The sequence below is a fragment of the Schistocerca piceifrons genome, chromosome 1 (assembly GCF_021461385.2).
Source record: "Schistocerca piceifrons isolate TAMUIC-IGC-003096 chromosome 1, iqSchPice1.1, whole genome shotgun sequence".
NCBI lineage: Eukaryota > Metazoa > Arthropoda > Insecta > Orthoptera > Acrididae > Schistocerca > Schistocerca piceifrons.
The window spans coordinates 627591989-627609338 of NC_060138.1; the positions used below are offsets into that span (position 1 = coordinate 627591989).

Genomic DNA, 17350 nt, shown 5'->3' on the forward strand with positions numbered 1-17350 from the left:
TTCCATCCACGTACTCCTTTTTTCCCCAGTTTGATTCAGTACCTCCTCATTTGTTATTCAACCTACCCATCTAATATTCAACATTCTTCTGTATCACCATATTTCGATAATGTCTATTCTCTTCTTGTCTGATCTGCTTATCTGCACTTTCCACTTCCAGGCTACACACCACCCAAATATCTTCAGAAAAACTGTGTAACACTTACTTTTATATAAGGTATTAACAACTTCCTCTTTTTCAGGAAACGTTTTCTTGATATAGACCGTCTGTATTTTGTACCCTCTCAGCTTCTTCTATACATCAGTTATTTTGCTGCCCAAATAGTAAAACTCATCTACTACTTTATGTGTCTTGTGACCTAATTCAATTGTTCCAGCAGTGCCTGATTTCATTTGATTACATTCCATTGCACTTGTTTTACTTTTGTTAATATACAACTTGTAACATCTTTTCAATACACTAACTATTCTGTTCAGCTACTTGTCCAAATTTCCTGACATATTTGTGAGAATTACTATGTCACTGGCAAACCTCAAAATTTTTATTTATTATCCTTGACCTCTAATTCTAATTATAAATTTTTGTTTGGTTTCCGATACTGCTTGCTCAGTGTACAGAGTGAATAAGATCAGGATAAGCTAAAACCCTGGCTTATCCCTTCTTAAATACAGCTTCCCTTCCATGTTGTTCACCTCTTATAACTGCACTATGGTTTCTGTGCAAACTCTAAATAACCTTCCACTCCATGTATTTTATCTCTTCTACTTTCAAAATTTCAAATAGCATATTCCAGACAATATTGTCAAAAGCTTTATGTAAATTTACAAATGTGATAAATGTAAGTTTTCCTTTCTACAACCTACACTCCTGGAAATTGAAATAAGAACACCGTGAATTCATTGTCCCAGGAAGGGGAAACTTTATTGACACATTCCTGGGGTCAGATACATCACATGATCACACTGACAGAACCACAGGCACATAGACACAGGCAACAGAGCATGCACAATGTTGGCACTAGTACAGTGTATATCCACCTTTCACAGCAATGCAGGCTGCTATTCTCCCATGGAGACGATTGTAGAGATGCTGGATGTAGTCCTGTGGAACGGCTTGCCATGCCATTTCCACCTGGCGCCTCAGTTGGACCAGCGTTCGTGCTGGACGTGCAGACTGCGTGAGATGACGCTTCATCCAGTCCCAAACAGGCTCAATGGGGGACAGATCCGGAGATCTTGCTGGCCAGGGTAGTTGACTTACACCTTCTAGAGCACGTTGGGTGGCACGGGATACATGCGGACATGCATTGTCCTGTTGGAACAGCAAGTTCACTTGCCGGTCTAGGAATGGTAGAACGATGGGTTCGATGACGGTTTGGATGTACCGTGCACTATTCAGTGTCCCCTCGACGATCACCAGTGGTGTACGGCCAGTGTAGGAGATCGCTCCCCACACCATGATGCCGGGTGTTGGCCCTGTGTGCCTCGGTCGTATGCAGTCCTGATTGTGGCGCTCACCTGCACGGCGCCAAACACGCATAGGACCATCATTGGCACCAAGGCCGAAGCGACTCTCATCGCTGAAGACGACACGTCTCCATTCGTCCCTCCATTCACGCCTGTCGCGACACCACTGGAGGCGGGCTGCACGATGTTGGGGCGTGAGCAGAAGACGGCCTAACGGTGTGCGGGACCGTAGCCCAGCTTCATGGAGACGGTTGCGAATGGTCCTCGCCGATACCCCAGGAGCAACAGTGTCCCTAATTTGCTGGGAAGTGGCAGTGCGGTCCCCTACGGCACTGCGTAGGATCCTACGGTCTTGGCGTGCATCCGTGCGTCGCTGCGGTCCGGTCCCAGGTCGACGGGCACGTGCACCTTCCGCCGACCACTGGCGACAACATCGATGTACTGTGGAGACCTCACGCCCCACGTGTTGAGAAATTCGGCGGTACGTCCACCCGGCCTCCCGCATGCCCACTATACGCCCTCGCTCAAAGTCCGTCAACTGCACATACGGTTCACGTCCACGCTGTCGCGGCATGCTACCAGTGTTAAAGACTGCGATGGAGCTCCGTATGCCACGGCAAACTGGCTGACACTGACGGCGGCGGTGCACAAATGCTGCGCAGCTAGCGCCATTCGACGGCCAACACCGCGGTTCCTGGTGTGTCCGCTGTGCCGTGCGTGTGATCATTGCTTGTACAGCCCTCTCGCAGTGTCCGGAGCAAGTATGGTGGGTCTGACACACCGGTGTCAATGTGTTCTTTTTTCCATTTCCAGGAGTGTATATTCCAGGATAAGTCATAGGCTCAGTATTGACTCATGTTTCTATGTTTCACCAGGAACCCAAAATGATCTTCCCCAACATCAGCTGCTAAAAATTTTTCCATTCTTCTTCAAATAATTTATGTCACTATTTTGCAGTCATAACATACTCTTATTAAATTGATGGTTCAGTAGAATTCATTTCTGTCAGCACCTGCATACTTTGAAACTGGAATTATTCATTCTTGCTTATGTCTGATGGTATTTTGCCTGTCTAATATACAAGGTGGACATAGTAACACTGACCCAGAAAATATTTACAATAACATTTGTTGATATTCGAATTTTTTTGGATAGTTAGGGTTTTGCTACAGAGCCTGTTTCATGCCATTTCACCAGTGCATTTTGCATTACAGCCTTTGCAGGAGGTTTTGCCAAATAACTTCCAGTTTTAAACAGTTTCAAACAGTTTACAAACATCTTCCATGAATTGTGTTTTGCATTACACTTCCAAAAAAAATGCACTGTTTTATCATGAGCACCATTTTATGTTGTATTCAACTGGTCATTAAACGTGTCTGCTTCTCTCACTCTCTTGAGTTTAACGACCAGGGCCAGTTTAAGGCCCAAACCACTCAAGCCAACTTGGAGCACCAATCCAAGAGAGGCACCAGAGGTGCAATAACTGTAAGATTTCTGTACAGGATGTAACAGAATTAGTAGCAGCTTCTTGGGGCCCCAAACAGAGAGGTATGCCCTAGTGCAGGATTGTGGATGAAAATTAATAGCAAAAACAGAAACAGGTGAAAGTGTACAATGGAAAAGAGGGAAGAGATGGGTTGTGAAATGATAGTTCACTTTTGTGGAAAAGTGTTCTCGAACCGGTATTGGAAATGGCAAGTAGTGGTCACAGGAGTGTAAATTTGGGTGATAGTGTGGTTGTATGTGTGAATGTGTGTACTATCATCAGAAAAAGAGCTGATGCTTGAAAGCAAGTGTGAATGCTGTGCTCCACAGATCGATTCACTGTAGGTGACTGGTTGCCTTTCCCTTGTTTTATGTATTGCTCCATTCAGGAATTTCGAATACTGCTAAGTTTTAGTCTGCAGGTTATAACTGGTAAACTATGGTCAGAGTCCAAATCTGTCCTGGAAAATGGCTTGAAGCTTCAAATCTGGTCTTAAAAATCTGTCTTACCATTATATAATCAGCCTGAAACCTTCATCTGTCCCCAGATCTCTTACACCTGATTGACTTTTTTTCATTATTCTTAAACAAAGTGTTAGTGATGATTAAATTATGTCCTGTGCAGAATTCTTCCAAGCAGCTTCCTCTTTTATTCCTTTCCCCTTATCAATATTCTCCAACTGCTTTTCCTTATCTTCCTTATCTTACTACTGTATTCCAATGTCTTATGTCGCCTAAATTTTCGTCTCCCTTCACTCTCACAATAATTTGCTTCATCTCATCATATATTCTTTCAATCTCTTCATAACCTGCTGAGAAAGTCGAAGTATAAACCCATACTACTGTGATGGGTGTTGGCTTCGAGTCTATCTCGGCTACAATAATATGTCCACTATGATGTTTGTAATAGCTTACCTTATTCCTACTTTCTTATTCATTTCTAGCTTAGTGCCTGCTGCTTCACTTGTGTACACTGTACGGCCTGTAGAGGTTTTTTGTTTTGTTTTAGGTTAATCAAATTTTTATGTTGCTTGTGAATTGCAACACCTTACAGGAGTTTCATGCTAATTAAGGCCATATAAGCATGGTCTTCTCCGAATGTACTTCTGACCAAAAACCAATTCTGGTAGTTGGAATCCAAAGTTTTTGTTAATCATGCCTTTTGCATTCTTGTGGAAATATTTCCATAGAAACTTCCATGCCCCAACAAATATTTCTTTATATCTAACTTAGAAGTGAAATACCAATTTTCATAAGTTTAGTTTTAAACACTTATAATAACGAAATATTTTCTTAAAAATTTTCATCCCCTATTGTTCTCCGTTAGCAGTCTATTTCCAAAGACCCTAAAACGTTTTTTTAAATTTCTAACCAATAAGTGAAATATCAATTATCATAAAGGTAGCCTTAAAAAAACCCTTTATTACTTTCAAAAAATTTCACTCATAATTTCACCTCCTTAGAGGCTGAATTTCCAAGAATACTCAAACATGTATTTTTTTATTTTCTGACTGAGAAACCAAATACCAGTTTTGTAGTTCTAACTTCAAGATTCCCTTAATAGTGACATACTTTCAAAAAGCCTTTAATCCCCTATGTCACCCCCTTAGGAGTGGAATTTTGGCCAATTCTTTCTTAAACGATGTCTACAGTATAAGGTCTACATCCTCTCCAAACTTCAGGTTTCTATCCTTAGCAGTTTGGGCTGCATGAGGATGAATTAGTGAATCAGTGTACATGACCCTGTTTCACACACTTAGGGGTTTAATTTCCAAAAACAGTGAAACATATATTTTTGCATCTCTAACCAAAAAGCCAACACCAATTTTCAAAGATTTAGCTTTAAAAATGTTTTTTTAATGAAATATTTCCATAAACTGTTTCACCCACTTAGGGGTCGAATTTCCCAAAACGGTGACATGTGTATCTTTTATTTCTAGCAGAGAACCCCAAAGCAAATATCATACATGTAACTTCTAAAATATGTGAAACATTTCCATAAAAACTTTCATCCCCTTAGGGTTCTGATTTCAAAAAATCTCCTCTTAAACAACATTTACACTCTAATGTCCACAACTTTTCCAAATTTCAAGCTTATATCCTTAGCAGTTTGGGCTGGGCAATGATGAGTCAATCACTCAGTCAGGACATTGCCTTTTATTACAGAAATTAAACCTACTCTTGCATTACCCCTGTCTGATTTTGTGTTGATAACCCTGTACTGACCTGGCCTGAAATTGTGTTCTTGTTGCCACTGCACTTCAGTGTCAGCTTGATGATCCTCTACCTTTCTTTTTCCTGTTTTTTTTTTTTTTTTTTTTTTTTTTAATTTCTACCAATCTATTTATTATACATTTTTGACACTAATGTATATCTTATGACCACACTGTGATTAGTAATTAATCAAAGCTAGTTTCTTATCTGATGTTATTGGCAATATGCTGTGAAGTACTGACCTGTATCATTTGGAAAGACGTTCTCTGTGAAAGTCATTAATTTTTCTTCTAAAAATTTTGAATTGCTTTCTAAAGTACAGTATATGTTATTGAGATATTAATCTTTATGTTAACTATATTTACCTATGCCTTAATACATCATCTATACACAGAGCTCGTGTTGTCTTCAAGTGGTTAATGCGTGGATTCTCAGGCTACCTACCTCCAGAACAGCTTCTGTACCTGTGGGATCTGGTACTTGCTTATGATTCTCTTGAAGTTCTGCCATTACTGGCTGTTGCTATTTTAAGTTTTCGAAAGGATAATCTGTTACAAGTTGAAACCCTGGCTAATGTAGAGGTAAGACTCTTATTTGACTCTTCAGGTATATTTTAAGGTAATACAATTTTGTTTCATTACAGCTGAGAAGCTTTATAGCATGTACTTTCATGACTACACTTTTACAATGTACAAATGGGCATATATTATGCACTGTTTTTGTATGAAGCATATACCAAAATCACAATTTTCAGAAAATTGTATCTCTCATTGTTTGTATGATGTAAACACGAGGTTAGTAAAGCATCTAAATATACTCACTCTTACAATTCTATGAGTCAAAGATCAACTGATCTTAGATTTTTGTTAATAGATCTACATATTTAAAGTTATAATCTTAACATCAAGTTATACTTACTCACCCTGGTCCCTTAACTATTAATCAAGAAATGCAGGAAAATTAGTTAAACATTAATTTTAATTTTAAATAAATTGTACTTTTTATGTCTTCTATTCTTGCTACATTTTGTATTGGGATGTAATATTACATGTATCATGAGAGGTATCAGGATAAAATTCTGTTAACAGCTACTGGTTTTGTGCATAACGATACAAATACATAGTTTTTAGTTCTTCAGTGAACTTCCTTGTCATACAGTACTGGCAGCAGTGGTTGTAACAGCAGGCACAATAGATGTGTGCCATGGTCTTGACTCCAGGAACCCAGGAAAACTCCAGCTTAACCATTTTTGTTAGAGATGGAGTTCCTTTTAAATTATTGTGATGTGTTAGTTAAAAAGTTTGCAAAACAGAAAGATAGAAACATTTTATGCATTAGCTATATATTTAACATTTTAATACAAATTTATGATTTTTGTTCTACTTTGTGTTAGCTTCTGTTAAGCTAACCCATAAGTATAGTTTACATGAGGAAGAAATGAGACTGTTGGAAGGTTAAGTAAAAGCAAAATGTAGTTACCCATGTTTTTGTGCTTCTTTCAACAATATTCTTTTCCCATCTAGAAGAGACTCTGAACTTTTTTCTGCCAATTTGTGACTAGTTCCAACAAGGTTGCATTTCCATATGCACTATTTTACTGTATCTCAAAACTCTGCTGAGACTGCCCACTGAAATGTGTGCATTAAAAACTAATGCAAAATAATCAGGAACATCTTACAATCCACAACGCACCGTACAGTGAGTGTACCATTGTCGCTTCCTCCCTTAATGTTCCTGTCTCTAATCGAGCATGAGATCCTCTAGAAGATCTCGTACATTTCTGATTTTACCTTTCTCGTCTTTTTGCAAGATGTATGTATGAGGAATCAATATGTTGGTTGACTCTTCTGGGAACAAGAGCTCTCAGAATTTTAGCACTGAATCACACCAACCTTCACAATACCTCACTTCTAGCATCTGCCAATGGATTATATTTATGCTTCGGTACTAATTAAGCAAACAAGTGGAATTAAATCAGCATTTTCTTGATGCTTCCATTACATATTAAACATGTTTCTTTTGTATAGGTCTTCTTTATTTCCATTGTTGGTATTACCTGGCAAGAATCCCAAACTAAACATGAGTAGTCAAGTATGTGTCAGACTATCATTTTTAAGCTACATTTTCTGTCAATTATTCTAATGACTCTCTGTATCTTATCTACCTTTCCTACAGTTATTTTTGTGTAGTCATTCCATTTTAAAACCTTGTATATATAAATCCATGCATTTAATAGATGCGACTTTTTTCAGTAAATATTCAGCAATTGTATAATCTAACAATAATGGGACTTTCCACTTATTTTTGGCATAATATGTTACATTTGTTTATGTTGAGAGCCAACACTCAGTCATCCCACCAAGCATAAATCCTCTACTAGCCTTCCAACATTTTGTAGCATTTTCTAACCGTGTGATTTCTCAGAATACAACAGTACTTTCTGCAAACAATATCTTGGAGCTTTTGATGTTATTCACATGTACAAATATTGTGAACAGTAGAGACCTAACACGCTTTTGAGATATGCCTGAATCTACTTTTATATGTTAAGATCCATTAAGAACAACATTTTATGTTATATTCACAAAGAATTTTTGAATTCAGTCACAAAGCTGGTCTGATATTCCATACACTTATATTTTGTTCATTAGATGGCAGCACAAAACTGTATCTACTTATTATGAAAGTTAAGGACCATGACATCAATCTGGGTGTCAATATTTGCTGCTTGCTGGGTATCAAGGACAAACAGAATGATTTTAGTTTCACAGTATCATTGTTTGCAGAATCCATGTTTATACTTACAGAAGAGGTAGTTGGTCTCAAGGAAATTTTAATACATAGGCATAAAACAGAATTCTAAAATGGATTGATTTAAGCAATATAAGCCTATAATTTTGTGCACCTGTTTGATGACAATTCATGAAACTGGGGATGACCAGTAATTTTTTAATCATTTGGAACACTTCATTTCTCCAGCAACCTATGATAGACTGCTGCTAAAAGAGGAGTAAGTCCCTTCTCATACTCCATATATAATCATATAGGTATCCCATCCGATTCTGCCACCTTTCCTCAGTTGAGCAGTTTTAGTTGATGTTCTGTCACATTGTCACTTATCTCAATATGAATTTAGAGGTTCATGGGATGACTGAAAGGAGGAACCATAGTACAAACTTCTTAGAATGTTTTGTCAAATCAAGTTTTACTTCCAAATTTGTTTAGTGCTTCATGCATTGCTCTCCTTGCACTCATTTTTGTTTTGTTTTATTTTTGTTAATGAACTAGTCTTTAACTGTTTTTAAAAATGTGGTCAAGTTTTCTTTACTTTTGAACAACTTTGCAATGTGACATTTAAACCACAATGGCTCTTTGCTATCCTTGCAAGTCTGACTGATAGATATATTCTGTCTAAAGCATATGAATAGTGAATAGTGTAGTGTTTATTTATTTATTGTTCCATGTGATCTGATGGTACACAGTGTGTTGCAGATGTCGGAAAATATCATTTAACATTGTTAACATATATTAACGTAGGCCTATAGTATCCTAATGTATTATATTGCTCAATGTTTTCAGTTTAACACAAACAGCAAGATTACTGTTCTAAGTATTCATTTACAGAGTAAAAACAGTGACACAACAAATATGACTTCACGGCTTTGCTAAATTTTATGTTGTCTTCGATGGACTTAATACTAGTGGGAAGATTGTAGAACAGTTGGAGGCCCATGTGGAAAACTCCCTTTTTACACAGTTGAGTGTTTGTACGTATAACATGCAGGTTTGCGTTTTTCCTGGTGTTGTGTTCATGTGTTTCATTATTTTTTACGACTCTGGGGACAGTTGGCACTATGTGTTTTCTGAAAATTTTTAGAGTCTCAAGTATAGAGGCAGGGCAGTGTAAGGATTTCCAACTTTCTGAAGATGGGTTTGCAGGAGTCTCTGGGTTTGCTCCCAGTAATAATCCTCATTGCTCTCTTCTGGATTATGAATGTGCTCAAAGCAGTTGGAGAATTTCCCCAGAATATTACACCATATTTTAGGTGGGCTTGTATGTAAGCGTAGTATGCACTGGTTAATGTTTTCAGGCTAGCACATGTTTTCAGTACACTCAATGCATAACAGCCAGTACAAATCCTGGCATTTACCTTTCCTGTATGTGTATTCCATTTCAGGTTATCTTGAACCCACAGACCTAGGAATTTGAAAACAGTGTTGGTATCTATTGACTGGTTATTTATAGTGACAAATGACTGAGAGGAATTTGCATTTTGTGTTGTGTGAAAGTTCATGGAAGCTGTCTTTTTGGTGTTGATAGTTAATCTGTTGATTTTTGCCCAGTTGCTGAGTTGATCAGTAGCCAAGTTCACAGCTTTTTGCGCAGCCTCTGTAATTTCCCCTTTGAGGAGTACAGTTGTGTCATCAGCAAATATTATTGTTTTGTGTGCATCAACATTCAGGCTCAAGTCATTAATATACAGGAGGAAAAGTAGGGGTCCCAATACTGAGACCTGTGGAACACCTTGCTTGACAGTTTTATTACTTGATAGTATTTCGGTTATTGAGTTGTTTTGTCTATTAGTATATTTTGTGCTGACTCTCTGCATCCGCTTGGTTAGGAATGTAGCAATCCAGTTGTTTGCAATTCCTCTGATACCGTAGTGTTCTAATTTTTCCAGTAATATTTTGTGTTTCAACAGTGTGAAAAGCCTTTGACAGATCCATAAATATGCCTGTTATGGGTTGTTTTCTATCTAACAGTTCTAAAACCGTATTTATGCAATCATATACTGCAATTTCAGTAGATTTGTTGCTTCTGAACCCATGTTGAGCTAAACTTAGTAAATCTTTTTTTTTCAATGAAGTCCATCATTTTTTTGGACATTATTTTTTCAAAAACTTTAGAAAAGCAGGAAGAGATTGAGATAGGCCTGTAGTTATTCATATCTTTATTATCACCTTTTTTGAAGAAAGGAATTACTTTAGAAAGTTTCAGAGCTTCAGGGAAGATACCTGCCTGGTAAGAACAGTCACAGAGGTGAGTTAATGGTTCAGCAATTGTGTGTTCACAATTTTTGATTACAGCTGCTGGAATACCATCAATTCCAGCTGAATATGAATTTTTTAACTCTCTGAGGGCTTTTGCAACATCATTTTCAGTGACTTTGGTAATGAAAATTGACTCTGCACATGTGTGATATTTTTGGTTTGCTGGTTGGTAATTTGTGTTAGGATTATTTTGGACCAGTTTTTCAGCTATGCTTGTAAAGAAATTGTTGAAAGAGTTCACTACAACTTCGGGATTAGATATAGATTCATTGTTGAGTTTGATTTCTATGTTCGTGTGTGAAGCTTTCATTTCCCCTCTTTCCCTTTTTATGATATTCCACATTGCTTATACTTTATTGCTGGATTTGTCAATGTACTCATCATTCTACATCCTTTTTGCTTTTCTTATCACTCTTCTTAGGATACATGTGTAGTTTTTATAGTATTCTGTTGGTTGGGGGGAGTCACTACTTTGTTTACATAACATGTGGAGTATTCTTTTATGTTTAGTGAATAGTGTGAATAGTGTTTTATTCGTCTCATACCATACAATTTCTAATCATATGGTTAGTGTACAGGAGACATGTGAAAAAATGGATAACACTACTTAGGCCTAATTGGTACAAAGAATTTTAACATTAATATAGACTTTTATTTTTCTTTCCTCCCTTTTGTGAAAGACAGCTACATTTACACACAAGACTATATGTAAATTTATCCTGCTCAAATGTTCAGTTCATCCTTCATGAACTCCTGAACAGTGTAGTAGCAGCGTTTCACAAGTATATCATATAGCTTAGTTTTCAGTGTCTCTAGGTTCATACTCAGAACATTCTTTCCTTTTAGCTTGTTATGAATTTTCATTGCCATATACTGAGGAGACTGGGCAAATAGGTTTAAGAGATGAGTGGGAAGCATAAATTTGTCTTTGTTTCTCATGTTATACGCGTGATTGAAACTGTTTTTCTCGAATAACTCTAAATTGCTATGTAGAAAGATGATAATATCATAGATGTATAAGGAGTGAACTGTTAATAACTGTTGTTTTTCAAATAGTGGGTGACATGATGTCCTTGGATGGGCAGTACACATGTTCCTTATCATTCTTTTCTGTAACTTTAGTATGTGCAACATATTGCTTGAATTTCCCCAAAAAATAATACCATACCTTACAACTGATTGAAAGTAGCTGTGGTATGCAATTTTCCTTGTATTCATGTCTGTTGCACCAGCTAATATTTGCATAGCAAATGCAAAGCTACATAATTTGTTTAACAGATAGTCAACATGTTTATTCCAATTTAAATTTTTATCTAGGTTTAATCCTAAAAACTTCACAGAATCTACTTCTTCTATATCCTGATTTTTATGAGTTATTTTAATTTCTTGTGGCTTTGACTGTTTTGTTCTCAACTGGACCATGTGGGTTTTGGGGATGTTCAATCTTAATCCATTGAGTTGGAACCATGTTTCTAGTTTGTTCATTGTGTTTATTATGTAGAGAGGGATGTTTTCTGGCTCCTGGTTTTCAGTTAATACAGATGTGTCATCTGCAAATAAAATCGATGGAGCATTTATATTGTTCGGTAAATCATTAACATAGAACAAGAACAAAATAGGTCCTAGAATCGAGCCTTGAGGGACACCTTGGGCTACTGTTTTCCATTTTGAATAGTAATTTGCTGCATTTGATGAGGCAATCACTCTTTGTTTCCTATTTGATAAGTATGAAGTAAGCCAATTTAGAACATTAACCTTGATCCCATACTTGTCAAGCTTACAGATGAGCAGTGCATGATTTACAGAGTCAAAGATTCCTGCAACTTTATTATGGTTGTCTAATGATGTACTGATCTTGTCGATAAACTTGTTAATTGCATCAGTAGTACTTTTGCCACGCTGGAAACCAAATTGCTTTTCCGTAATAATATCATATTTCTCCATAAAATTTCGAATCTGATTAGCAGCAGCATTTTCAAAGATTTTTGATAGGACTGGGAGGAGGGAGATGGGACGATAACTCCCCATATCCTCTCTTGACCCTTTTTTGAGCAACGGTTTTACTTCTGCATACTTCAGCACCTCTGGGAAGCTTCCTTGTTCAAAGTATTGGTTTATTATTTTAGATAATGGGTATCCTATTATTTTACACACAAATTTAAGGACTTTTGCTGGTATTCCATCCCAACCTGCAGAGTTTTTGTTTTTTAGTTTTAATATAATTTTTTCTACATCTATTGTTGAAACTGTTTTGAATTTTGTGAAGCATTCAGAATTATGATTTAGTCCAAAGGTGCATACATTGTTCTCATAATCTGCAACATTAACCTCTGGTTTCACTACATTAATGAAGAGCTCATTGAAGCATTCTGAAATTTGAGCTGGATTTACAATGATCTCATCTTCAAGCTTAATTGTACTAATTCCATGTCTAGAGGCTTTGATACGTAATTCGTTTTTTACAACTGACCATACTGCCTTTGATTTATTCTCATGTTTTAAGATTAATTTATTATTTGTCATTTGCTTTGCTGCTTTGACAACTTTCTTAAATGTGCTTTTGTATTGTTTAACACATTCAATAAATTCAATTTTTTTATTATGTCTTAGCTCTTTATGTAGCTGCCTTTTCTTAGCACTGGAGATTTTTATACCTTTAGTGATCCATTTTAATTTTGTCATTTTATTAAAATAAGTTTTTTGTGCAAACATTTCATTGAAAACACTTAGAAAATCCCTTAGAAATGCTTCAAAATTTGCCGTGCGTGAAATATTTTTATCAAATGCTCTTCAATTATGTCCATCTGTACTCAAAATTTCCAGTCTCAAAGAAGAATGTTGACTGTTGATTGCTCAGGTAAACTGAAATGTTTCTTACATGCTTGCTATGCCGAAATATTTTCTTACCTTTCTCAACATTCTTATCAATTCTTGTAGACAGTGATGCTGTACCAATCTTGTCACTGACTCCCTGCTCTTATTTAAGTGAATGAAAAGGTTTAGACCTGCTTGTATCTGCAAGATCTAAGATATTACCCTCATGAGTAAGGTAATTTTCAGATAAGACATTAAGAACAATACTGCATGGACACTTTTCTCTACCATCTGCACTAATCACTTGTGTCTCCCACTCTATAGCTGATAAGTTGAAATCTTCCTCTAATACTTTATCAAAATTAGTACATATATAAACATTTCACAGGAATAGATGCTGATAAAATTTTCTTGAGCTTGCATCCATTTCAAGTGTTTAAATGCTCAAAAGCTTTTTGCCAATTGCTCCTCAACCATTATCAAATGGTGACTCTTTTTATGGCTGATGCTGCCATCCTCAAATAGCCATGTTACTGTCTGTGATGTCATTGGGCCACAGTGCAGCTGCATATAAGGTAATATTTTCATTGTGAGCCTGTATAAAACATAAGAGCTATTTCTACCTACAGCATCTTGAGGAATCAGCACCAGCAGAACATGCTCTGGAAGTTGGACACAAACTGTGTTCAATGAGACATCTGATATGAAATGGTTGTATGGTTTCTGTGATAGTGTTATCAAAGAAGTAACTGAGATACAAGTTTGAGACTACATCCTTAATAAACAGGGTGATCTGTAGCAAAGCACAGCTTGGGACCTAGCTATTGGGACGTTCAAGTAGATGCAATGGACTTGCAATCAGAACATTCTCTAATGCAGAGCTGGTCTGGATTCAGGTGACATCATGGGTGGTGGTGCATCTATACATTAGGACAGCAGCTCAGTCACATCACAGTCACTACCTGAAAATGGCCAAAGAGCTCTCAGCCAAAAACCAACTTGATGCAGCTGGAAACTTCAGAAAATTATATCAGTTTATATCGATGAAATGGTGCATTCATTCATCAACATATCTGTACAGGGAGGTAATGTGGCACAGCATTAAACATCTGGAGAAACTGCCTGTTAAGAAGGCTAGTTTATTAAAATCTTTATCCTTCCTATTGCACTGCTGCAATGAAAAGATAGTTCTATAATCTGCTGCCATCAGCCACCACATCATCACTCATGCAGCTAGGAGAATATTTCATCATGCCACCAGAGAGCAGTTAGATGCAAATGGTTGTGAGATTATTGATTATTGCTGGTCACCTGCTACTGACACAGTCATTTTTAGCTTGAGATTCACCACGGGAGCAGAATAGTTGTCATCACAGAAGACAACCCCAGAAAAGCAAAAAGGAACATTCAGCTGGCTTTCCAACAATGAAATGCGGCAGAATGTAAAGTAGCAGAATGTACCATTATTAACATGATGGCCGTAAACATCGATGTGGGTGCCATCTTGGCACTTAAGAAGGGGCTTAATTTTGCACCTTCACCTAGAGCATTCCTTTTGTTGACAAAATAAATAGTATGCAACAATCAGTTCGTGAGGTTCCCTGTGAAATTGCAAAAGAAATCCATCAATAAACAAGCCACATTCTTATAAATACAAACTACCAGTGCTGAAAATGACAAAAACTGTGCTCAGTGATCTTCAGTTTCTCTGCAACAATCCTCTCATTGTATTCCTGTCAGCTGACAAGGGCAATGCAGCCATTGAAAAGGAACACGCCAATTATGATGTGATTTCCAGTTGAAGCAGGAGGAAGAGACACACCAAAAATTGCCACTGGGCTCAACAACGATAATAAGGAGAAAGACACCAGAGCTTCTCAAGTGGTCATAGCTGGAAGAGAGTATCGTTAAAAAATTTCTCCCTTAGGCATCTTACCTACATACATTTTATGGCCTGCCAAAAGTTCATTAGATGGAAACAACCCTAAGACCCATCATGAGCACCAATGGAGTGCTGACTACCAGTCTCCCAGAACATATACCTAGTCTCTGTATTCTGCATGTTGGTCACTGTTTGCATCATATGAAGAACATGACCAACTTCATAAGCCAAATTAAACATCCACATCTTGGAAAAGGAGATCTGACATCCAGCTTTAATGTGGTCTCATTATTCAAGCATGTTCCCGTCAAAGACTCCATAAATCTGCTGCCCCAGTTTTTTGACAATACTGTCATCAATTTATTTAAGCACACTTTAATGTCACCATATTTGTTTTATGTTGGGGAATATTTCAACCAGATGGGCAGCACCATTCCAGTTACAGCCAGTCTGTTTATGAAGTACATTGAGGACACCACATGAGGATATTTGTGTTTCTTGCTTAGGGTGAACATCATCTTCATTTTCCTTATGCAAAAACTGTCATCGATTTTCAAGAGCTTCTTTGCCTTAAAGCCAGATTTAAAACTTCATTTAGAGCACAAAACCAATATTTTTTCACAATAAATAAAACAACAGCATATCTTCTATCACACGTCATTTACAAGGCAGGCACTTGGTTCTCCTTAATTAATATGCCTAGCCGGTCTCAGAAATACATCTGCTATATTTAAGAATTTTTAGATCTTCAGCAACACTAGATGTGGTATGTCTTGAAAAATGAGTAAACATGCATTACAGTGCCATGAGGGGAACCCAAAAAAAAACTGGAATAACATTCCACAGTGGGTGGAGCTTGTGTAGTAAGCATTTCTACCAATAGGATGTATAATGCAAGTCATTGCCAGATCAGTGTCACCTGTATTGTTGTCCTGGCCTTGTTGTGTTAATCTGCACTGGTTGTTTTTGCTAGCACTGTTTTGTTTTTGTGCCGTTTTTTGTGATGGAAATTTTAAGTGAACAACATGCAGCTGTGAAATTTTGTTTTCTATTCAGTAAACATGTTGCTAACACTGTTTTAATGTTGAAAACAGCTTACCAAGTTGAGGCTATGGGAAAACTCAAGTGCACAAGTGGTTTGCTCAATTAAAAATAGTAACATGTCAACAGATGATGAACTTCATTCTGGACGTCCATCAACTGCCCTAATTGACAAAAATGTTGAAAAAATTCGATATCTTAAAGCTCACAGACCACTGACATACAATTTGGAAGTTTTAAGACGATTGCACAATAGCATTCATCAAATAAGTTCCAATTTGTGGCAGACAGGAGACTGGTTCTTCCACCCAGACAACACACCTGCACACACAGCCATCTTAGTCATACAGTTTTTGCCTAAAAATGGTATGGTTCCACTGCCCCACACTTTAATCACCTGATCTGGCCCTGTGCAACTTTTTCTTATTTCCACACATGACAAGGGTCATGAAAGGACACCAAGGAAAAAAACAAGGGAGGAGCTATCAGACATTTCTAAAAATGAGTAAAAAAAAAAAAAAAGTTCTGGACTATGGAAGCACCAGTGGAACAAATGTCTTAGTTGTAATGGAGAGTATTTTGAAGGGTATATGGTTGTTTTGTAAATAATTTGAAAACATATAGCTTTAAAAAAAATTGTATTTCTTTTTTTTCCATCTATCTATTTGGTGCTCTTTTCTCTGAGCTGAAGCTTCTTTGTGCAGAACTAGAATAGATTGATATAAAAGCTTCTTTCCAAGTATTCTCATTATGTGATCCATAAATTTTACAATTTCAAAAATCAGTTATGATCCAGTGGTCTTTAATTCAGATATGAAGAAAGATTTCTAGAAAAGCATCCATAATACATAAAAACTTAGAATATTTTGAAGACAATAGGGTATGAATATCAGTAGTTTTACAATACATTGTATGTTCACAAATTATTAAGACATTGCAGTTTATAATACAATTTAAAGCAGCATTTTTCTCTTATTTTCAGGCTGTTCTTGCAGATCTGTCTTCTCTCAAAGTAATGCCATTGTTACAGTTGGCATTGCTTAGAGATTGAGCTGAGTTATTTGCAGTCCCAGTGTTGGTGAAATAACAACTGTCTGTGAAAAAATATTTAAGATTCGTCTAAATTTTTCTATACTACAAGAAGAAAGTGGCTAACTGTTATGAATAAATTCTTATGTGATGTCATGTTTTGTAGTTCTGTCAAACAACAGAAACAGACAAAATAGGGACATCTGTTGAAAAAATTATGATGAAGATTCCTAGAAACACTCAAAAGTAAATTCGAGCTTCTAAGATTGGAAATGCAGAAATCAGAAATAGAAATTCAAACCAAAAGACAAGAAAGAAGGACTACAGAGTAGATAGAAGTAATTCTAATTAATTATATATCCAAAA

The 17350-nt window shown here is 36.8% G+C and overlaps 1 protein-coding gene across 1 annotated transcript in view; it reads left to right on the plus strand.

Moving 5' to 3' along the window:
* LOC124710862 (TBC1 domain family member 19) overlaps window positions 1-17006 on the plus strand; it is a 173422-nt gene extending 156416 nt beyond the window's left edge. Inside the window, exons 12-13 of the mRNA XM_047240959.1 lie at window positions 5561-5747; window positions 16938-17006. Coding sequence (XP_047096915.1) covers window positions 5561-5747; window positions 16938-17006 — 256 coding nt within the window. The remainder of the gene's footprint in view (window positions 1-5560; window positions 5748-16937) is intronic.
* The last annotated feature ends 344 nt before the right edge of the window (window positions 17007-17350 follow it).